Here is a 26,643-nt window from a genome sequence, read left to right as displayed (position 1 = left end):
CGGTGGTTAATACACGCTGCAGATACGATAAATTGCATTGGATTTGTGTTGCTGGGCGGGATAGGGTCGCAGAGTGAATAATCTCGAGAGCTTTATACGCCCTATAACCCATACCATGGACATTTCGTGTGCACCACTGCAACTTCAGACGTTATATACGGGGTGATTCACGAAGTATGCTAACCCCCATTTTTCCCTTTAATAACGGATTAGTTCCGATTTTGAAACTTTTAAATATACTTAAGGGATCCCTCGAGGTCCCATATTTTCAAGTACTTATATTTTTTAAACCACATAAAGTGTGTCCTGTGTCGGTACATACTAATTTTTTTGGAGTGAAAAACAACTTTTTTTTACTGTATTTTATGAAGCCGGTGATTATTCTGAATATGTTTATGTATTTATATTAAAATTCGAAAAAGTAGGTAGTTTTTGACTTATTTAATTTTGTGTATTACTAACACATGACAATAGGTAGGTATAGTTATTGCAAATACGGTCTTTATAAGTATTTTTAAGAATTCCAAAATTCAAAATTTGAATAAATTTATTATTAAGAGTGGTGGAGCTGGTTTTTCATATTGTCTGCTACTCTATACAATTTTAAAATTGTATTTTATATTTTAGTTGCTACCTTGATTACTTTATAATACTTTTCCACTATTCTCCTTAACAAAAACGACTTCACTGAAAAAACGCTTACACTCATTGATATCTCAGATTTTCTTTCAATTTCATCTGAAAGATGCAACTTTTTGCAGATTGAATCAAGTCCGAATTTTCATTTTACTTTAAATAATGATAGAAAAATACTTTGAAAAATAACAAATATTGTGCATTATTTAAATGCATATTTTAGCTCCTATAGTTATAGTTTTGAAAATCGGCTTATAACCAACCCGCAAAAGGTTCTCTTATTTTAAATGAAAAAAAAAATAATAACGAAATTTGACTATTTTACAGTGCGAGAGTGTTTTTCTCATAAGACATATTTTTGTACTAAAAACGCTCTGACACACTTAAAGAATAAAACGGGAGTGACCTTACTTGACTAATCACTCTGTACTTATTATAATATTAAAATATATTCACGAAAATGTTATAATGTCCCGTTTTTGATGTGGGTATAATGCGTATAATTTAGTTATAATGGTATAATGATTCTACCTAATATTGTAGTGATTATTTTATCACACAGAACGACCCGGTGCGTATTATCTTACGAATTTCTATGGGAATTTTTAAATTTTAAAAACAAATACTATGTAGGTCTACTAAATAAATCTATACATGCAATACTCCTTGAAAGATTGTAAAATATCGTTATGTTCTCGGACGTTCGAAAAAATTGTAATCGAAAAATTCCTCGTTTACTATCCTTTGATATCGCCAGGCCCAGGACAAAAGTACCGTTCTGAATACCTATCTGTATATATTGTAATAATAATAATAATATGTATTTTAATATAATATGTCATCGCGTTTTACAGGCTCGCCTACGGTCTGGACAACGGTATTGTGATAGTAGACTTTATACAAAAATGTGTTCTCCTAAACATCAGCACTGCCGACATGTACGGCAGTGCGGACCCGTACCAAAGGGCTCCCAGGTCGCCGAAACGAACAACCGCCTTGAGCGAGACCAGCGACGGCGAACGGTGCCGGTCCCCCAGTATCGATCAGGTAATATATTTTTGCTTCGATTCTCTATACTTTCCGTCGTGCACAAATAACTACGAACAAATATATATATATTATACATAACGATAACAAAACGCACAGCTGTACCGGAGAAAACGAATAATAATAATTATAGATAATATTTACCCAGGAAAATTCGATTCGATTCGAACGAAATTCCGTCTCGACGAACACACCGGAAGTCTTCCTAATAATAATAACTCAATACATACTTATCATAACGCTTATCATAACCTACCTGTTATGATAACGTTTATGTACAACACATCTTACCGACTAGGTCTTAGGTCCGTCGCGGCTTTATCGACGTGATTTTCCGACGGGCGAACATCATTATATTATTACGATTATTTACCTACGCGACTTATAAACATATTATATTATACATACACAATATTTTACATTATAATAATATATAGTTTCCGAGATACATATTTTAATATCGTCCCGCGAGCGTTCGAGGTTCTCTACATATATAATATAGGTATACAGGGTGAACCCGAGGTGCGCACCTCCGTGACGTGTCGACAAAATATATTTCACACCGACGCGTACGTAACGCACAATACTGATGATGACAATGATGACAATGATGATGATGAGAATGAGAATGATAACAATACGTTTATAGAGGTGTACCTACGCGTGCCGAGCCGTCAACTGCATAAACTATATTATAATATAGTCGTGAAGAACTACAACAACTGTTGTTACCAATATAAAATAATATAATATTATGTTCCGAAATTAATATCTCGTCGTATAAAAACATCATTTTTATCTTTTCGAAGTATACCTACGCGGTTTTTGCATAATTTATACGATTTGTGTACGGTGACCCCTGCGCCCTGTATACTGACAGGTAGGACATTATCGTAGATTTATAATAATAATAATAATAATAATGATGAACACAACACACAGTCTTTTTTTTTATTTTTTATTTTTTATTATTATTATTTTGTTTTTGCTTAATCCATCATCATTAACGTCAAAACTGTCAATCATGATTGAACATTTTCGATTATCCGCGTAGAACTATTTATTTTTACATAAAATTAATTTTGCACAAGGGCGGTTACAGAGTGTAAGGCGAGACGAGTTAAGAATATCGATAAGAACATTATCGTCTAACAAGTTGTGATTAATTCGATTTTGTTTTAATACAAAGTCACCGCTTCTGGAAAACAAGTAGGAAGTTTTCTTCTCGTGGGTTTTCGGTATAATCTGCTTGAAAAGTGACAGCCGCACAATAGAGATTACTGCGGAAAAAACATTCTATGAGAATACTGCACGGAAATCACAGCGAAATCTAAAAGACGCGAAGCTCTTAGTTCATCGTAGCATATTTAATATTTATATAATATAATATACGTAAATAATGAATTATTCCGCCTATATTATCATACGGATATTTCGTCAATTTTTCACACCATAATAATATATTGAAATGACTCATCATTTAAACCGATAATAATATGCACAACAAAAATAAAATATTTGTATTTATTCCATTTATGTTTCATTTTTCGTGTTAAAAACTACTTAAACATTTCGAAACTTTACTCACGTGTATAGTGCGAACCGCTCTATCCAAGTTTTAATCTCTGTGATTATAAAAAAAATTGCTTATAACATATATATATTATTATATGAAAAAAACTTCTTTATCCTTCGCCAATCCTTAAACGCAATGTTTTCTAGAGTTTTATGTCAGAAATAATTTTTTTGTACGAGTCTGTTGGCTTGAATTAATATTAAAAGTTTTGTAACCACCAATATTTTTTCATCTGTCTTTCAGTGTAAAAACTACATTAATTATTCAAACTTTTTAACTAAATTTTATGTGACACATTTTCTCAAAATTATGCTCATTTAGTATCCACTTTTATTCGCCAGATTCCGCGAATTAATTAAAAATAATAAAAAAATAAAACATGTATACAAATAAAGTTATTTTACACATTTCCTAAGTCTCACGTTGAACAGCTTTAAAAAATATATTTTTTTTTTCATCTACAGCATAACAATAGGTAGCATTCATTGAATGGTTTTAACACGGTTTAAAACGCATTGTATTGATTGACAATATTCTACTCAAAAGTTTTGCGTTGTAGTCTTTAAAATATGTTATTATGATCCGTTTTTGTATAAAAATAAAAATATCACTTTATTCGATGAATAGTTATAATAGCTGGAGTATACTTACAATGTGTAGTATATACATATTATGATTTTACAAATTTTCAATAACTGAATTCAATGGCATCATATACAACAATAAAAGTGTAAATAAATAATACAAATCAGTCAAAGTGCAATCCAGGGAAAGACCTCAGACTCGAGAAAAATCATTTCACAAATGACTTTGATACACTACCTAATTTTCGCAGTCTTTGCGGATTATCTGAGATCACTATATATATGTTTCGATCGCTCCGACGTAGGTACTGTAATGAGTTTGTTTGAATATATTTTATGGCATACAATTAAGGACGGCTTCTTTATATTACTAAATCTAAATGTCATACACATCACTGTGTTCGCTACCTACCTATATATATATGTTCGGCGATACAAACGTTTTGAATTAAAATTAGTAAGATTTTAATCGACCAGTACCCAATTAAATCCCGTAAGTATTCAGGGCATGTATGGTGTTATGACAAAATCAAATGAAACTGATAATCATAAAAACGCCTTTAAAATCGTTAACTACCTACACACAACTTCGAGTTTCGGCGTAAAACGGGGAATAAAATATGTTTACGATTCTTAATAATACTATCTTATACTCCGCGTACATTTTAATGTACCTACTCGCGATTAATGCGAATAATTTCGGATCAAATTTTACTCGCGGGCACTCTAAGCTGGTTTTTCTTAACTTTTCGACGACTATAAAACCGCCGAGGACTGCATACCCGTCGCAACAATATCCCGTCGTGTTTCTCGTCGTTCCACTCATGAATCGCTTACGTGCAGGTGGTCGCGGTCATAATTTACCCACACGATATGACACGATATTAATATTAATAATAATACATAACTTGGTACGATTTGCGATTTGCAAAATTATTTTTACCACCGAAAAATCCAAGACGCTCGCGAAAACGAAACGAAGAACGTTTGTTGGTCGGGCGTCGCGAGTATGCATGCGGGTCGGAGGGTTGGTCGGCGGCGAGTGTGCGTGGGCGAGCGGGGGAGGGTGATGTGGTTTAATCGATCGACCCCTCCGCCCGTCCGCCCACCAACCCGCCGACCCGCTTGAGACCGCATGAGACACGGTGGGACATATTATATATATACGAAACATAATATTATAATGTACACGCGACGTCGTCGTTTTCCATCGTATTATGTTCGCGTCCATAAAATATAACGACGCGATCGGTCGGGCGAAGTTGAAAACTTTCCGCATTTGAAGGGCCTCGAAGACGAAGCCGAGGAACTGGAAGAACTCAGCAAACTGGCCCTGAGCCCGGTGGGCGTGTACTCGACCCAGGTGTCGCCGAACCCCGCCAACCCTGATTGGCTAGATGACGTGACCGAGCGGGCGGAAGAGGCGCTCGTCCTGATCCCGGCCGTGGCGCCGGAACCCGGGGAACCGGCGGAACCGGGAGAACCGCCTCCGCCGCCACCACAGCCCACGGCGGTGACCGCGACGTCTTCGGAACCGGCCACCCCTGCGCCGGTCAAGGGCAACGGCCGCCGGACCAGTCACTCATGGCGAGGCCTGAAGAAACAGCTGAGTCGCGTCGACCTGAGACTGAAAAACACGTTTAACGCAACGCCCGCCAAGAACAAGGCGTCCACGTTCTACGGCACCGGCGAACAACCGGAAACTGATGAAGCCGGAAGCGTCAGCACGGCCACCATCACCACCACAACCACCTCCACCACCACTAACTCTGCCACCACCACGTTCACGACCACCACGGCCACGACCACCGCTACCACCAGCCGTCTACCTCAAATCATAACCGAAACCGATGGCCAAGAGCATCGGCTGGACGGCGGTGGCACGCAGTCGGCGGCCCGCGACCAGTCGTCCACCTCGGCCGCGGCCACCAGGCCCACGGAGCTCAAGCTGTTCGACCGCGACGGCAAGCCCATTAAACCCCCGCGGTCAACCAAAGAGCACCGGAAACGGACGTCGCTGGACAAGCAGGTCAACCTGACCGCGGGGTCGTCGCGGGACGCCCGACTCTTGTCCGTGCCCAACATCAAGTACAGCCAAAGGGACCCAAAACATAACCGGTCGAACAACCAAGCGTTCATCAACCTCATTAAACGACTAAGTAAGTGTTGATATACGAAACCAACAACCGCCCTGTAATAACAATAATAATAATTATAATTGTATGTTGGTATGGTGTCGTTGTTGTTGTTGATGTTGTTATTGAGTTTGATGTTGTTGTTGTTGTTTCTGTTGTCGTTGCGGTTGACAGTCATCTGAGCGCAGATCCTAGCGCATCTGTTTTATGATCGACGTGACGTGAAAATCAATGATTTTTAACCAAAACTGAGTACCACCTAACCGTAATATAGTTTATGTTATAAACCTGTTTTTCATAATATTATATAGGCACAAAAAATAAAAGCCAAAGAGGTAATTTACTTTTTATATATATCTCTCTCTCTCTCTCTCTCTCTCTCTCTCTCTCTTTCTCTCTCTCTTTTCGTCCCTGCTAATTTGGACTCTTACATTGCGGAGATCTTATTTTCCAAGTATATTTACGCACTAACAGTCTACACCATACGATTGTCAAACATCGTAAATTTTAAAAACAATAATTTCGATCACCGACGAGTTTACATCGTAAGAATATTGTGACGAGCATCGTCGTCTCCGTTGTCAAAACAGGCTCAGTTGCGGTAAAAACGTTCATGAACCACCGCGAAGTCCATAATTCAGATGACCTATGTCCGGCGCGCTATACGCAACTGTAACCAACCAACCACACACACCATCATCATATCTCAATCGAAATAAAAACACACAATTCGCTTTTATGTATACAAATATAATATAGAGTCTCATCTTCATATCATTCAATATTATATTATTATAACGTCAACAATATAAATAATATCGAGTTAATATGTACACATATCGTCCATGTTTCATTATATCAATTTGTATACACAGACCCTAAGGTGGATTTTTTCAGGGTGCTGCATGTTTTTTTTTTTTTTAATCTATTATATCATAGATAATATTAAGTATACATAAACCATCACCATAAATCGGAATCATCTCCATAATAATATTTAAGATATGCAATCATCTATATATTTAGCGATCGTACAAAATCATTCGACTAACACAATTAATATGTAATTTATTATTACAAAGCTGTGCACACACTAACGAACGACACGACAAAAGTTTTGTACCTACCGAATATAAATATAATTATATAAAATAAATTCGACACGGTCTTGTCTTGGAGTCGAGTAATCGCAAGAGAGGTCGCGTATAAGAGGAGAATAATTCGAAGCGAACGATGTGATCAGTTTTAATATATTATTTCAATTTCGTATATTCTTCCTATAATATGTTTTATCATAATCTCGTTACCGTTCGACAATACAACGTGTGTCAATTTGAGTTCTGTTTTTATACGGTTTACATATTATAAATATATATATATAATATATATATATCATATATTTAATTTTCGATTCATTTCTGAATAATTAATTTTGTTTGACGACAAAGACTGGTATGCCTACTCGTCGTCACGAGTGAAAACCACCGGCTTCGTGTAGTTTATGTGTAGATAATGTTGTACCATTAGCATACCGCATAACCATGTATTTAATATTTCACGATATTAAATCCGTTACGACGATGTACTATTATGTCTGTCGTTTGGATGGCGATTATTAAAATATAATTCACCTAATAAAAATAGTTACCTAAATATTATTATAATAATATGTATATCATAGTGCCTAATTATATATGGAATCTTGATGGTAGACGGTAGCATCGTAATATTTGAGTCGGTTGGAAACCCAGTAGTACCGAATTTTTATTTTGCATAATTTATGTTATTATCATAGTATATGTTTTCTAAAAATTTGTTTTTTTTTTTTTTTACTACAAATACATATTATTATTATAATACATTGTTGTAATTAAATTGAAATTAATGGCCTGCAGTATATACAAAATAATATAATATATCAATTATATAATATTATATATAATAAATTAGCGTTATCAGATGGCTTGCGATGTAATTTTCAGTAACATAATATTATTATTGTTTCCTTCCTTATTTTGTTTATTTTAATTTTAATAAAGTTAATTAAAATGTAAGTAGAAGTCGTTAGCGAACATTTTTTTTCCTATACAATATAGTTTAATTTAAAACGTTGCGCTTATTTATTAGTAAAATGAGATAAATATTTTTACTACTATATTATCATTATTATTATTATTTCGTATTAATTTTCACTTTTGTTTATTTGTTGTTATTATAATATTGGTTTTAATTTTTAATTTTTAATTGCCTTTATAATAAACGTCAACCCCGAGTTAAACAGACAACATGCCATCCAGCTTCCACAGCAGACATTGACGTATTTATGTTTGATTAACAAAGCGTTATTATACAATAAATATATAACGTAAATGTGTTTCATATCGTGTAAAATGATAAGTTTCCCATATTTATCCAATCCAGCAGAACAGAAATATTTACATGAATGTGTGTACATATATATAATGTGTTTGTTTTATTTTCTCGGATTTGTGGGTGTTTCTTATTTATTTCATTTCGTGTTTTTTTCTTTTTAGTACTACAGGTATAGATTGTTGTGAAGTACCATACATGTTTGATATAATTATTATATATAAATATATATATATATATATTTTTTTATTTTTTTTTTGTTATATTTTTTTAGAAGAAAAAAAAGTTATATATTGGTAACAGTTTGCTTTTCATTTAAATTTAAAATGTTACTGTGTGATGTGTTCAAAATTAGTTAGATAGTAAAATATATATATTTACTTATCTAAAACAAATCATGTTTGTTTTGAAAAATTCGTTTTGATATTTATATATAATATTTATATGTATTCACACATATGTATAATATATATATATATTATATATAAATATATAAAGAAAAAAAATACATTAATTTATATAAGTAGTTTTCATTGTAAATAACATTATTGTACTCTGTAAATGTTTCAAGGAATTTAATGAGACGCGAGAGAGCTGCCCCGACCATAGACTTGGTATATATACCTTTAAAATCTCATGTCGTTTTATTATTTTTCATTTATTTATATTTTTTTCTGTTGTGTTTGGTTCACTAAAAAAAAATTTCCTCAAAGTTTAACCACTAACAAAAATTTATTGTAAAAAAAATCATTGTCGTTGATGCGTTGTACCTACACGAATAATGGCAATTTTTTTTTTATCAATCGCATGGGTTATGGAAAGTTTTTTTTATTTAAAGTATATTAAATATTTTGTTGGCTGGCCAACAGTGTAAATATATATTTATTTGATATATATATGTATACAATAATAGTGTACGTACACGAATTTCTGAATGTCACTCCAAAACCCGTCGTGCAACGTACCTATACTAACGTAATAAAAAGCCATGAACACAATTTGGCACGTCATAACAATATAATATCTACCTACCTATATAATACACACACACACTTGCCCACGCTGTAATATTATTCGCTTGAGTTCAGAAATTCTGTATCGACGTGCTGTACTATATTATACTAAAACCGTTGTTATTACTATATATATTATATATAATATTATCTAAGCTGGTTTTCAAATTTGCCTAAGCTCATAATATAACGTAACGATTATTATAAGTTGGCCTAAACTTTCTCCTAGACGTATACGAAACGTAACATAATATACAATAACGATAATAATATTAGCTTGGTTATATACGACGTATATATATGTATATATTATATTATTATATATTATTTTTTTTTAGTTCGGTATGACAGTACAAGTTTTTTTTTATTATTATTATTACGTATACGCATACACTATTACATTAGGTATATGGCGCAGGTACATTTAAATATCATATTGGTTTGGGTCATCTGATGGAAAAAAAAAACAAAAGTGGCGCAAACGAATGATTTTAAATTATCTACGCATATAATAGAGTACATATATACATATATGTACATAACTTGTTTGTATATATATATATATATATACTACTATAATATTACAGCTATATTATACTATATGTATATATTATATATCATATACTTAAATAATTCACTTAGAACAAAAACTGTGTGTCTGTGCGTTTTTCTTCCTACATAAACGGGCAAACATATATTATATAAAACATTTTATTATTTTACATATATATATATATACGATTTGAACGGCCGTGTTGTATTATTATTATTTTTATAAGCTTTTTGTCAAACAACACGATTCTAACCTTTTCTATATAACACACGCGGAACACGCCAAACCGAACGTAGACAAATATTTACATTTTTCTTTACTCAGCGCCAAACTCGCGTATATTCCACACATAGGTACCTATATACGCCCATTATACATATATAAAGGAGCACATGTTTTTTCGACTCGGCCCGTCTTTGTGTACCTATTGTGTACTATTATAATACACACACGAAACGTTTATATTATGTATATCATTCGTTTCGCCGGAAAAAAAGCTCAAGCGCGAATCATCCGGCGCGTTTCTATAATATATTATTATAATGTTATCTCGCTGTAGTCTGCGCGTCTCGAAAATCTCGTCCGCCCGTATTTTATTACGTACAGAGTGATTTTTTAAGTCGTCGCGAGATTTGAAAAGTTTTAAAAAAAAGTAAGATACGGGGGTGGAGTGAAGTAAAGAATATTCTTAAAATAATCTACTTTTAAATAGGTAGGTACTGATAATAATTATAGTTAATTTGTAGAATATGTTCGACGTATGAACCCCCTACCCCTGGGCACTGCTAGCCTTCGGAAGGTCCATCGGTATTCAAAACACCTACGTTGTTTTCATTATCCGTGTCCACAAGTTGAACGACGGTTTTTGCTCATCGTTATTATAACATGTAAAAACGCACACAAAAAATATAGCCCGTTTATCGGCGACGAACAACCAAAACAATGAACCAAACAAAAACAAACTCGACTAACTATCTTTATTTACAATAGTGCCCACATATATACTGCAAGGTGTAACAATAAGACCCAAAGAAAAAAATGATGCTTTTTAGATGTATGTAAAAATTATATGGTTAAAAAATATACTCCAGAAATATATGTCCAGAAATTCCCAAAAATTTTATTCTAAAATGAGTTGCTACGTTCTAAATTAATTAAATTTTGATATTTTAAAAATCCTAAAAAATAAACTATTTAACTACAATAAATATTTTTACAATAAAAATTGTTCTTACCTATAATCAGATTTAATACAAAACAAATTTAATATTTTTTTTATTAAAAAATAAAAATAATTTTTTTAATATTATTTATAGGTACGTGTCATGCACAACTGACTATAATTAATTATATATTTATTTAAAAAAAAAGAAATTAGAAATATTGATTTGAACAAAAGTTATTTCATCTGTCATCACTGCTTCCCATTACCACCTGCAGTATCATGTTGGGTCGTATACCTGTGATTAACCTTATGCCTAGCGCGTTAGGTTGTCGAATCGCGCTGTATACTATCATATATACACATACTAAACGACAGAATCACTGCGTACAATGCGTATCCTATTAATGTGTACACGGCAATAGTAAATACGTTATGCGGCGTTGTCGAGTCTGCTGCTGCAATGCCCATCAACCCACACACACACACACACCCGCGTCAGGGCAAACGCGCGGGGAGGAAAAAAACTAATTAAAAAAAAAACCGAAACGAAAATAGCAATTTATATTTTTCGGTGGCCCATAAATCAAATTATATACATACCGCGCGCACTACTGCACGGTCGGCGTATAAATATTCATCAACGTTGCGCGTAGGCGAAAACGACCCCGGACGAGTGCGGCGGCGGCGAGCTTTCGGTGTATATGCATCATGATAATATTATATAATATATAAGACGTAGTCGGTCCGGCACTGCAGGTTGGGGTGTGGGATTTTTAATGCCCTTTTGAAAACACGTCCACTCGGAATATGATATAATATTATTATGACGTTAAAGTGCTGCCACACGACTATATAGGTATCTAACCTACTGCAAACTTCTGTCCGTCCCCGTACATCGAATTATACGAATATTATAGTATACAGAGTGTAACAGAAAGGTCTGACAAAAAAAATATTATGCTACTCAAACGTATATGACAAAAACTGTTAATATTATGTGATTAGTAAATAATTTAAGAAATATACTCAACGAGTATTACTCATGTCAGCAAATTCCCAAAAAAAAGTTATTACGTTCCAAATTCATTTAATCAAAAAAATATTTATATTTTAAAAAATTCTAAAAAATAAACTACTTGACTTAGATAGTTAGATAAATGTTTTTACTATCAAAATTGTTCTTATAATCAGATTCAAAAATTGGATATTTTGAAAATATCCAAAAAAATTTTAAATCAAATTTTTTATTTTCTTTGTTAAAAAATAAAAATAATTTTTAGTATAATATATTAAATTATATTAAAAATTTTAAATATTGATTATAATTTATAACAAAAGTTATTCCAAAAGTCAGTTATATCTGTTACACTCTGTATACGTAGGTAGGCTATTGCTGTTAGGTTAGTTTTTTTTCCGCACTCGTAGGTAACCGAAAAGTTTTAACGCGGCTCATCTGAACGCACACGTATTTTAACGAATTGGATATTATTAACGAAATGACAAATAAAATAATATATATTCCGACGCAGGTAAAATTCAAGATTGAATCAGGTATTTGGGTACATACAGCTGAGAACAATTATTACCTACCCATAATATTTTCCGATGGTCGTTGGTCAATAAATCATAAAATATCGTCGTACTATGAGAATTCGACGTCTGTTTGTTAACGATATAATTATGTACACCAATTGTATATAATATAGAAGTTCACATTGCCACTTCTTAACGATTTTTAATAATTTTTTTTTTAAGGGTTTTGGGATTGGAGGTTTCAGGAATAATTTTAAAATCCCTAAAAATAAATAAAATATTATAAACAGACAATTGTTCAAGGAACATCCAAATAAAACCACCCACACCAAAACTTAAATCACAGATTCCGAAACTATTCTATGTAAATCACACTTTTTAAAACATGGTAACGCCAAATATTCAATCGATATGTAATTTAGTTATTTTTTTTCCCCATTATATGTTTAATAAATTATATATAGGAATATAATAATTTATCTGAGAAGATATAACCCACCCCCCTCCCCGGAGCCTTCCAATCAGATGGATTTTCAGGAAGTTAACAAAATCATATTTTATAATATGTTATACATTTTACGGTTTTTATTTTTTAAACTATTTACTGATGTAGGCATAGTAAGAACCAGAGAAATCAAATCATTGGTGTGGTAAAATAACGTCAATTTCAATAAATAACAGAGTTGTTTTTCGATTCAAAACCGATTGAAAAAATAACATATACCTATTATCTGATTGTCAGTACACGTAGCGATGTTTCGAACGCGTTGTCGTAAAAACATATAAGTTAAACATTAAATTAGATTTAGATTTCATTTCGAAGGCTTAAACTATTTTTCGGTTCGTCTGACCATAATTTAAATTTGATTTCTCGTTTTTAGATCATTATCGTCGTCTATGCTGCGTGATATCATTTACTGCAGTTATACCATATGCAAACCGTATTATATTTTATTATCTTTTTCACGCGATCGTTTAAAGGGTTCAAAATTGTGTTACGGTAAAAACTATCGAGACACCTCGCGCATTAATGGAGCACAAATTTTTGGCGTATTTAACACAATATTATCATGACGTGTGCAACCTCTGCATCCTTTTCGTTCACGAAATCTGCCCACGCCGCTCGCTGTGCACAACAATATCATATAATATTTATTTTATCTTCAGTACATTTAGGTGCGGAATTCAGACATGCCGTCTGCGCGGGGCAACAATTCGAAAACGAGAACAGACGTATAAGTGGATATTATAATGAATAAATTATCAAGGGAATAACAGTTTTCGTGGATTCTGCAAGCACGCATATTGTATAGGTACCGTACCGAAAAGATCGATAAAAAATAAAATTATGTACCACGTGTGTCGTTTCTCGACTTTACCCGTAACACGAGACGTTTGATAATACATACTTTGTATATTATTGTTTTCGGTTTTGGCGGGGACCTTGGAGGGAAACAGTGGGCGATGTATGTACACGGCCAATGCTCATTTTATTTCGTTCGGTTTTTGAAAAAAAGAAAATGTCTTACGCGATATTTTGGATTTTAGAAAGCGGTACTTTTAATCTCATATATTGTATCCCCGTCGCTGCGTATACACGTTGAAGTTATTCGCCGAAAACTGCGCACATTTCGAACCCCGCGTGTTTCTAGACAGATATTATTTCTCTCAGGAAAAACGGTTTTGCGCGCGTATTATAAATAAATAAACGAAAACCTTGAAAACGTTAGCGAGCGATTTAATTTTCGTTTTTTTTTTTTTATTTACAACGGTTTTTTCACGTTTCGCAAAGTATAGTAGGTAATTTAATTCGAGGTGTATACTGCACAGCAGCAGGTTCGAAAATCGACCGAAAATACCGTCGGCAAAATAACAAAAATGTTCGCACGAAATAAATCATATAATAACAAAGTAATATTATATATCTCACAAATGTGCGCGCATATAGTCTTACGCCGAGGTATCTACTACCCCGATTCCATACATAAAGTACAATGGAAAATACTGAAATATATACAATGCGTCGGGCGGACATACACGTACGGTATTATAATAATAATAATAATAATAATATACATTTTCAATATTGGAAACGCCGTAACCCCCCCCCCCCCCCCCGACTGACGCAATAGAGCAATATTAAAAAACGAAATCGAAACGTAATATTATTATGTTGTCTACCTATATTTTTGATCTCGAAAACCCGTCTGCAGAGTTCGAATCGTTGCAAATGCGGAAAATAATAATAATATAAGTAATAGGTACCTACGCTTCGGCAGTGGCGTGGTGAACAGTAATTTCAGAGGCAATTTTTAGTCCGCCACGCCGCTGCGCTTCGGTATAATACCTCGCAGACAAATCGCGGTCCAAAGCGCACATCACCAATAATACACACCTAGAAACGCCATAGTGGACATAATATATAATATATATTATATTATATCGGATATACGGCATACGGAGTAAATTCAATAATATATGATTTGAAGAAGAAAATTTTATGCCGGTCGCGTTTCTTTTTTCGTACAAAAACTCATCGTCGGCTCGCCGCCGCCGCCGCCGTGGTAGTGCGCAATCGACAATAATTATTATCACTGTCGAAAACGATATTTTTCCGTCTCGCGGCTTTTGTTTTCTATATATAATATTATTATTATTATACTCCTGAGCAAGCGGCGATACAGGTCGAGACTAACGAGACCGCCGCCGCAGTAGATCGCGCGTAACGACTGCAAATCATTTATTTAGAAGTATTATTATTACCACACACATATTATATATATACATCGCGGCATATGGGTGCCTCGTCCCGACCGTTTTCCCCATAGGCAATCGTAAAAAATATTATACAGAGTGTATTATGTACACCGCGGTCCGCGGGTGGATTTCGGGGGGGAGAGGGGTTGCATCGTGCACCGCGCCGTACACGATATTCCTCGGGCCATTACGAAACATAAAAAAATCGTCGTTTTTCCGAAACCGTCGTCGCCTGCGTTAAAAGCGTACATAAATCCGTCGTTTTTACGCCGCGGCGAGTGAGAAAAACTTTTTAAAAAAATCCATTTCAGCGGCGGCCGTCCTGTCCGCCCCGAAACGCATTAGGACGAGAGATAAAAAAAAAACAACGAAAAAACGCGTTTCCTTAATGCTTGTGTAGCTGTGTACATATTTATTATTATATCACTATATAGTTGCAGTGTACCTATATACAGCTCACGGTTTCACGGCTCCCGGAAAAAAATCTTTAAATGATTTAAACGTTATTATAGGATGTACGTTTTTTTTTATACGTTTGATAATTACCTTATACCCTAAACACGATAGCAAAACGTTTCACATCGTCCATGACATATATATATATATATTATTATATATAGCTTAAAAAACTTGAGATGTACCGATTGGTATATAATTTTATACACTTACTACAAACTTTTTTTAATTTAACAACATATACTATCGATAAACATACTATAACGACATTATGATGACGCGCGAATCACCATAATATTCATAATATTTTATAAACAAAGGTCGAGGTACTCAATCGAAGTATAATTGTACCTATAGATGCATATATTATATTCGAAGACTTATAAAATCGTGTTACGATTTTATTGTTTTTCGAAATAATATTAAGATGTCCACACATAAATGGACGGTTAGGTGTTTACTAACCCCGTCTCCCCCCACCTAGACTCCCAACGAAACATTGTTGCGTCGGCCATACCCTACGGTGCGAGCATGCGTCCGGCAGTCTTCCGCCACCCCTGCAGATGTAGATATAATATGTAAATATAGATAAGATATGAATATTACGTTCTGTCGTTAACGCGCGGACATTCGGTTTCTCGGTCAATATTTAATATGTTTTTGGAAAAAATATATTCTCGCGCGATTTTGCAGGTCTTTGCAGAAGAGGCGCAACGCTGCAGTCGAGTTAAATTAAGTTTTCATTTTCGCTATTATTTTATACTTACGTAGGTGTAATTATTGGACGTGTTATACGACAATAGTCCTGGAAACGATGTAGGAACCAAAAAAAAAAAAAAAAATACGGACCGAGAAATCGTTTTGTCCAGCGTTACAACCCCCCCCCCCTCCTCCCAAACCATCGGAGAGGGTCCGAAACGTCGGCAGTAGGGCGTGTGCGTGACGTCCTCTGCGCAGTGTGCGTATTGTGGGGTGCGCGTGCGAACGAATAAATACGTCGTTGGTTCAGATAAACGGCATGTGCCTGTCGCCGACTCTGGTCGCAAAAGCGTCGTCGTCATCGAGCCATTTCTCGTTCGGACCGGCGGCGCACGGCGGAAGCGGCGGGCTAGGCGGCGGAGGAGGAGGAATCGGCGGCAGCGGAGGCATCGGCGGCGGCGGCGTCGGAGCAGGAGGAGCCGTAGGCGGAGGAGGCTTTTACGGCGGTGGCGTTAGATGCGGCGTCGGTCGGACCACGGAGCCGGTCAGGCGGTCCCGGTCGCAAGGCGGCCAACGCAACAAACTGCAGAAGTGCCTGAGTACGGTGTCCTACTCGGACGACGGTCTGGCCGTGGCCAACACCCGGACCACTCTGTACACGGCTGTCGACCGGCACAACCTACTCGCCACCAGACAGTATTGCAGTTTTGGTAGTACAAATCGCCTCTAATAATAATAATAATAATAATTGATAATGATATAATATATTGAAAGTATAGATAACCTAAAAATATTATAAGTCAATTTGGCATAATATAAGTCGTACACGATACTCAGTCTCACCCCCTCCCCTCTCTCTCTCTCTCTCTCTCTCACTCTCTCTCTCTCAATAGCTCACACCATCACCCTCTCACACCTTGTCCCTTCGCCATGTGTCTATTTGTGTATGACTATCTGCGTGTATCTTTACTACAACCTATGTGTGTATTGTATTATATTATACGAAATAGTGTAACACGTCATGGTTGCCTTTGACTGTCCGCCCGCATGTCCGTCTTTAGAACAAAGGAACAGTAGGTAATATTATTATATCTACAGATATCGTATTCGTTTATTATTTCCCCTCAGTGCTATAAATTTAACGCACTAAAAAAACTGTTCGATATTCACATGCTGCGATGTTGTGCATTTAAAATTGACATTTAATATGTTCTGAAACCCCAAAATGTGCAGAAACCTATGAGTTTATGATATAGTGTTTGTAAGTATTTGAAAAGTTATTTGAGAAAGTGATGACAAGTTCGTTGTTTTTAAAAAATATAAGTCAAATACCGAATCGTTGCAATCATCGTTATGCTTGGATGAATATTCCAAGAAAATTATTCAATAATCAAAAAAAAATAAAACCTAACCAGTAGACAGGTTACAGGCGAGGCACCTCTGTCAGGAAATACATTTGACCGAACATAATTTATCCTATGAAGTAAAAAGACATTTTAAAAAAGTCGAATGCGTTTAATTCTCATCCCTATTAATTACAGAATATACTATATCGGTATATACAATACCGAACTAAAAAACCAGGGTTGGCAAAAACCCGGGCTTTTTAGAAAAAACCCATCCAAAAACCCAGTGGGTTTTATTGTAAAATATTAATGGGCGGTTTTATCGGGGTTTTTTCTGAAAAAACCCATCCGAAAAAAATAAAAATAGGAATTTATTATTAAAAATAAAAGATTTCTATGGACCATTAGTGTGTAATTTTTTCTATTTTATTCTTTAAATTGTACCTACCTAATTAAAAAAATAATTATGAAGTTTTTTTTCAAATCAATTTAATATTTTAATTAGAAAAATAAATAATACCTATAAGGTAATTTTTTCTGAACATTTACACAAGTTAAAAAAAAAATAAGAATGAACTTCTATTTTATCCAGAAAAGTCACCCGGGTTTTATGGGTTTTTTCAAAAAAAAATAAGTGGGTTTAACCCAGAAAAGCAGCCCGGGTTTTTTCGTGGTGGGCTTTTTCGTGCCAACCCTGTAAAAAACCCTCTCAGCGACCTCGATTTGGACGTTTGAATTTAGTTTTTCTAATATCTACTACTAATACGTTATTTTGTTTTTACCTCGCTGCATTTGTATGTATTATTGTTTCGACTTATTATATTAAATTCTATTAATTTTGTCTGTACCGTTCAATATCATCCCTAGAGGAAAATCACACGGTTTTTTTTTATTTTCGTTTCCAACCACTTTTCTATATACTTGTCATTATACATTTACATTGCATTGCCGTTTGTTCATACCATTGATATTATATAATCATCAACACAATACCAGAATACCTATATAGTATATATCTAAATACGAAACTATCTCGTAATTCAGGATAATAACATTATCGCAGCAACCCAATAGTATCTATAGTTAATTACGTTAATAGTGAATCTCTGTATAATAATAATAATAATAATATCACATCACTGTTTCGTTTGTCCGTCCGTCTCTATAGAACACGCAATACAATATTCGTTACCTATGGATAATGTTTATTGTCCATTATAGGTTTAGGTTTACCGTGTACGTAATGTATAATATAGATTAAATATGTATAATATACATTATATATGTATAATATACACTATATATTATATATTACGTTATTATAGTATATTATGTATGACACATTGACACTATATTATATTCACTCTAATATATTATTCGGTTTTCCGGAGACCGTTGATTTGAGTGTTACATTTCTTCCCCGCTATACATATGTGTACTAATTATGTGTTTATATCTATATTATTACATTGTTTTTACCCTGCTGTGTATTGTTCCGACTTTTATTACATTATTAATACGTTTCTATTATAATTATTATTGTTTTTTCCCGTTCGACATCATATTATTATTATTATCATCCCCATACACGTTGTTTGATTCTTGTGTTTTGTTGTGTTTTTTCGTTTTGTTTCTATCCACCTTTCTATATTATATTATTAGTCGTTATGTTACCTATATATTTATATACATGTTGTCATTTTTTTTTTATCTTAGACGTTTATTACATCCGAATTCACACCATAAAATCATCAGCATAAACATTATTACTATCTCTTGATATATATATATATATGTATATATATATATATATATATATGTTTATGTATAATATTATATATTTTATACCGTGCATAAAATATTATTATTATACACAATAATACACCAAACCCATCCTCCCATCTCGCCACTGTACGTCATACAATATACATGTTTGCGTTTAAGTACCCCGTATTATATATTATGTATATAAATTAAATATACATGTATATATATATATTATGTGTATATACTATATATATACACGTATATCATCCGCACCCGGGACGTCGTCGTTTTTCACTCTCGTTCGCTCGCAAATTATTACGCCCATCCATTATTACAGTTTAAAACGATGACGTCGAAACGATATCATTATATTACATAAATATATATATATATATTATATTATACACATACGACGCGCGCCAAGTACAGTCTCCGTTCAAATGCTACCTATAAAATAAAATAATAAAATTATAATATGTATATAACGCATATTATTATAATATACTTTCGAATGCCATCCACGCGTATTTCACGCGATAACGACTTATATATACACAACGCGTTATTGCCGTTGTATATTATTGTACCTACCTATATTATTATTATAATAGGTGTTTCGGTGTTTCATGCGCGATTTCGTTTATTTCGTACGGACTCGGCGTTTTTCACCCCAGCGGTTTTCTCGGTTTGAATTATCCCAAGACTCGATGACCTACAAAACAATGCAAATACTTAACGCTGATAAGAAGAAAAAAAGTACGAAAATCGGATTAGGTTCTTATAGATAGGGCGGCGCGTTTACCGTCGTTGTGTCCGCGGAAATTGATTTCGGAACGATGAAAAACGCCGATTGCTATGGCAGTGATAACGTTATTTTTAATACCTCTGTTAATATTATCCGGGCGCCGTGATATATATATATATAAGGCGCGTCTATTTTTCTTATTTTTTATTTTTTTTTTTTTTTATCTCAGACTACAAGCTACGGGCGTTTTAGGGCTTAGCATTAAAATTATGCAGATCGTTTGTGCGATAATAACCGCGTTAAAATTATCTTAACGGCCGGACATAATACCGACGACGCGGTTTTCTTTAATTGTAATTATAATAATATGTATTTTCGTCTAAAATTTCATTTCAAAGTCGGTTATCGTAATTTCGAACGCTATAGTCTTGTAATTTCGTGCGTAGGTATATATAAAATTAAATCTGTGTGTGTATACTATAATAATATAAATATATATACCGATGTACAGCGTCCTCTCCAGTCGATATTATAGTGGTAAGACGGTTAAGCCCCTATATATATATATATATATATATATCCCTCCCCGGTGTGTATATACGCACTTAGACCGTGTTAAAATTGTATTTGGGTGTGTGAAGATACTATATAATATATATAGGTGGGCCTCGGTTCACCAGATTTCAGCCGAACGTTTTAAACGCACTATTTCCAAAGATCAAAACTCCTTTGACATTTTTATTTAACCGTGCGCTGCAGATGTTTTCCAGGGGACTTTAATCGCTGTATTATAATATATACTTGCAGATATATATATATATATATATGCGACGTTCTATATATTTATAAATTTTTATCCACTGCTATCACAGTGAACAGCTGTTGTACTCAACTTCACATCCCCTCCTCACACTCCCCTCGCCAGCCACCCCTAAAAAAACTTTGTATGTCCCCCCCCTCCACGCAACCTTTCAATATATCGAGTGAGGCCTTATATGTGTGACGAAAAAATGAAAAATTAAGAACACGTCCGAGAAATGGTGAGTTTCCGTCTTATATAATATAAGACGCTGTTTAAAACGTTCGGTCAGATGATCTTTGCTGCACTACTATAATATGTTCATAAAATATGGGTCATTAATATAACGACAGTTGATTTCGACATTTCACGGTGGCGTTCTGATACTGCAAGTGCACTACTCTGCAGTGACGTGGTGAACTGTAGTTTTAGAGGCAATTTTGCCTCCGAGATCTTTCTTAAATATAGGGGTGTTAGATAACCGGTGGGTCCCCTAGTAAATGTATAATACGATATACTCAAGAGATGGTCAATAATGATCTGAAATATAATTTGTTATATTATATTAATACATTATTATGCATAATACTTGGGATATTTGTAACTTGCCCCAGGAAAATTTTCGGTTCGCCACGCCACTGGTACTATCTGTATATAAATTTACGTACCTACCATAAAAATATATTGAGGTCGTATTATAATCACATACTGCGTGCGTATTCGGTCCAATTCGTTTATTCTCCTATAATATAGTGATCTGCAGTTTTTTCTCCCGGCCATCATCTTTATGCGTACAAATAAAATTTCCTCCGGACAGGCGCGAAGTTCGTCGACACAACAATATAGTTGCACTTGAAACTATTTCGCGATTTAATCAGCTACATATACTATATTATAATACTATATTTCCGGCGCATCCGATTTGGAGGTCCCAAGTAGCCAGTAGGTACTATAGGGGCTAATCGTAAGTACTACACTAGTTGGGTTTCTTATATTTTTTAGTGAGTTCTACCCTATACTGACATAGTGACATTTCCCTTTTACATTTGAACAGACTTAGTAGTATATCCAAAATTCGAAACCAAATGTGTGTTTAAAAATAGTTTCTTTTTTTCTTTGCGTATGAAAATATAAATTATTTGAATTTTACAAATTATGATATTATGATGTTATACAAATATGGGTACAATACCAAAAATGAATGTCATAGATTTTTACCATCACAAAAGTGATTTTATATACAACATTTTATTTTTATTTATATTTTTTTTTTTTTTTAATTTATTAATATTTTTTTTTTTAGTATTGTACTTATATTTGTAGTATATTATAATTTGTGAAATTCTTATAATTTATATTTTTCTGTGGCAAAGAAACCAAAATAAATAAATAAACTGTTTAAAAATTATTTTAACCATACTCTAAATAGATCATATACAGTCATAAATCCTTTAAAATAGGAAGAAAAATGTTAGTAAGTAATCAACAAAAATGATTCGGGATCCAAATAGTGTAGTAACCGAAAAATTAGGACCCAACTAATGCAGTACCTGAAAAAACATGGACCCAACTGGTGTAGTACCTAAAATAATGCCGGACCCAACTAGTATAGCAATTTTTAATTAGGGACCCAACTCGGATGCGCCTATATTACTCGCGTTTCTCGATATACCCACCTACAACGGTATTATGACTCGTGTTATGCCGTTTCGCGTTGCGTTGCGCCGAGTCGTTATCATTTAAAATCGTATACGTCTTGCAAAAAAAAAAAAAAAAAATTGAAAATCTATACTTTTGCAAGCCCGTGACGGCAATACGCTCCGTTTTATACCCTCTGCAGCAGTGCTTATTACGAGTATATTATTATACATAATGCTACACCTAATATCGTTATGACACGGCTACGCGCGCGTAATTCGAATCGTATTGATTTTTTTTCTCTCTTCCACATACGATATATCGTTCGGATACGGTTATTGCGTTAGGTACGCCGCCGCCGTTATACTTATATTACAATATAATGTATATATAGAGAGATACGCTTCGGGATAACGATAAAGTACGAACACACGCTGCCGCACGGTCTCCGATTATATAACAATAATAATAATATAATATTTTTTATACCCGCGACGATGACTATAATAATAATAATAATAATAATAATAATAATAATATGCCAATATGCGCTCGCGTTCCGACGCAGACGCGTTTTTTGATATACCTGCATCGTCCGAACGAATAATTATTTTTTATGCACAGCAATAATATTATTATTTAATAACCGCCGCCGTACAAAAAAGATACGCGCGCGTAGGGTATACGAACGGATCATAGTATTTATTATCTTTCATATTAAATTATTTTGCACTCTGGTGTATGACGGTATATAGCCACTGTGATAATATATATTATTTATACTATATCAGCTAACGATGACCGGTCGAAATCACTGCATTTAATGACCCATTCTCGTGTGCAGATAGCCGTCCAACAACAACAACTGTTGTCCCATTCAAATGACTTAGTGTATGTATATATATTATTTATATATTATATATATATATATATATATATATATATATATATAACGGTGTATATGTGTTTAATGTGTTGGTATTATGTTAATATCTTTTGGGGGCTCGGGACGATTTGACGGTGGCGAATGCATATAATATCGTTGCACGGTTGCACATTGAGCGTATTTTTATTTTTTAAGCATTATACAGAGTGATTCATCAAGCACGATCCCCCCTCCTCATTTCATAATTTAATATATGATACATTTTGAAATTCTGATTTTTAAATTGTTGAATATGCTTAAAGAGATTTTTTATGATAATTAAGGAGTTCCGCGTGACGATACAAACCCTTTATGATATACCTTGTATATATATATATCCATATATTATTATATTTTATTGTTTTTATTGCTTTACGTGTCCAAATTTGGATTTGAAACTGAAAAGAAATATACCTCCGTAGAAGCGCGCAATAATAATAATTTTTAGCGGACGGAAAGAACGCCGTTTTTTTAACGCGGACCTTACCAAATCGTAAGGTCGTGGTTTCAATAATTATCTATACACTATTACCTATACTTACTTTTTAATGTTCATATACAGTCATTCTGCAAATGAAGCAGTATATAACATAATGGTGTACGTTGTACGCATTTTAACACCTAAACAATATTATTGTAAAAAATCAAATCGATAACGATTCCGTTCTGAGAATATACAAATACGTTTTTACGAACCAACAAGTCGGTGGCATGTCTATTGATTCTTTTACTCGTACAAATCTTGCACATTTTATTAAGGTTATTTTTTATCGTCCACGGAAGTCCCGAGCCCCACATGGATATAGGTATCATTAACCCGGTGGTGCACTCTCGTCATCGAGTGTATTACATTATATTGCATAATATACCTGCACAGGGTTTTGGGTATATCATTATTAATTTATAGCATGATTTTATCGATACCATATAAAATTATATAGTTTATAGAAGTCATCATGAAACGCAACCGTCATAATACCTCTATATCAATTGTAACGACCGTTTATTATTTTTCTTTCTTTTTTTTTCCCCCATTATTATTAAGAATCAATCACTTTAAAACATGATAACATATCGCTCTATATGTTAATACAATATCATTATTTACAACAAAAGTCGTCCACATTATTTTTATTATACATTATTCCGTAGTGTCATTTGACTCATGCCTATAACATATTACATTATTATACATAATATGATATAACATTGTACATGTCGTAGAGTTTTATTTTACCCCCATCCGCATGGCCAAATAAAATATATGTGATCATAATATTCTACCAAACTCCCTTCCCCCTGCCCACACCAACACGTGTAATTCGACTAAAAGTGAATAATTTCAAACAAACGCGACGTAGGCCTATATATCCCATACCCAAAATGTATGGATTGTACACCCCCTCTATATAACTGCTATGATATAATGATGATAATAATAATATATTATAATAAGCGTGTGTCGTACCGTCGTCGTATTTAAAAAAAAATAAGAAATAAAAAAATATCATCATAATATATATATATACGAGCGGCGATGTGTGACTACCAAAACTAGTGTGTGACGTATATTCTTTGTTATGTGACTATATATAAATGTATGTACATACATATTATATTATATTGAACCATCTATCGCCTCTTCCACATTGTGTTATATTATTATATTACAACTGTCTGCTTTGACTTGTGTCTGGCCACACCCGTGTGACCCACCGCTCTCTATCACTATATAAATAATATATTATTACATGTACGTAATACATAACCCTTTCTCTATCCTCTTTGATCTTTCGCCCTATCTATCCTTATCTATATATTATCATCTCTCTCTCTCTCTTAATATTAGATTAATGTGTTTTTGTCTTGTTTTTTTTGTTTCTTAATCGTATTTCTTATACCTTTTCTTCTTATGGTTTTTTGAGCCTTTATACCAAAACACAAATTTGTTGTGTCTCTATTATATATTATGTGTGACTCTTGGCAGCGCTCATCGAACCGGCCCCGACGACGCGCGCGCTGTATATATACTTACCTATAGATTATACACATTCGGCATAATATATACCTATACGTACTTAACTCATCTATATAGACTTAAACCTACGCGAAGTTATTGTTACATTACACTGTTATTATATTATAACGCTGCAGCGGCCCGCGTGTGTGCTGTGTTACGCGTTTTTTTACAACACACACACACACTTATATTTACTGTATATTACTATATACATAAATTTATGTAATGTACATATATTATATACATAATAGTAATACTATCAAACAATACGATTACAATAATATATTATCGTTATTATATCAAATCGTTAATCAGTATACACGACCCGCGTGTAAGCAATATTATCATCAGTTTATAATATATACATGTTAATAATATTATATATTAAATTGCGTAAAAAAAAATTGTAAATACATACTTAAAAACCGTCGCAAACGCTGTAAATAAAAATGTAAAAACATTCGGTAACGGAAAGTTGTAAATATACCACATATCGCTTGGCATGCGCACTTTTGCACGTTTTTTTACCTATTGCTTTACCTGTCTTATCAATGTACATATTATATTATATCAATTGTATATCGTAATAACAACCTGTGTATAATATTATATACAGTATATAAGCTAAGTATATAAGTATACATATATAACATATATATATATTATTACGTTTAATACGTCGTTATATACTATACTATGCATGAGTATACGCTTTTTGTGGTGCACGTATATAAAATTAAATGTAATAATTTCTATATTGTTCTTACTAACTATAAACAGTCGATTTTTCTTCTAACTGACATTATTATAATATATTATTATCTATTATAATTATGGTTAACACTTTTCAAAAAATACATAATATTATAATGTTAATAA

The 26,643-nt window shown here is 33.6% G+C and overlaps 1 protein-coding gene across 4 annotated transcripts in view; it reads left to right on the top strand.

The window, feature by feature from the left end:
- Positions 1-26,643, top strand: part of LOC100159393 (syntaxin-binding protein 5) — a 149,488-nt gene that overhangs the window by 110,266 nt on the left and 12,579 nt on the right. For 2 of the 4 annotated variants that reach the window (XM_001952635.5, XM_008184502.3), the window contains exons 12-13: positions 1,491-1,683; positions 5,129-6,002. In XM_001952635.5, coding sequence (XP_001952670.2) covers positions 1,491-1,683; positions 5,129-6,002 — 1,067 coding nt within the window. Of the gene's footprint in view, positions 1-1,490; positions 1,684-5,128; positions 6,003-8,919; positions 8,963-16,834; positions 17,235-26,643 lie in introns of all 4 variants that reach the window. The other 2 variants (XM_008184503.3, XM_008184504.3) reach the window with 2 other exon arrangements.

Source organism: Acyrthosiphon pisum, chromosome A1 (genome assembly GCF_005508785.2).
Source record: "Acyrthosiphon pisum isolate AL4f chromosome A1, pea_aphid_22Mar2018_4r6ur, whole genome shotgun sequence".
NCBI classification, from domain to species: Eukaryota; Metazoa; Arthropoda; class Insecta; order Hemiptera; family Aphididae; genus Acyrthosiphon; species Acyrthosiphon pisum.
The sequence above is the reverse complement of the archived record's forward strand: the minus strand, read 5'-3'. Positions and strand labels throughout refer to the sequence as shown.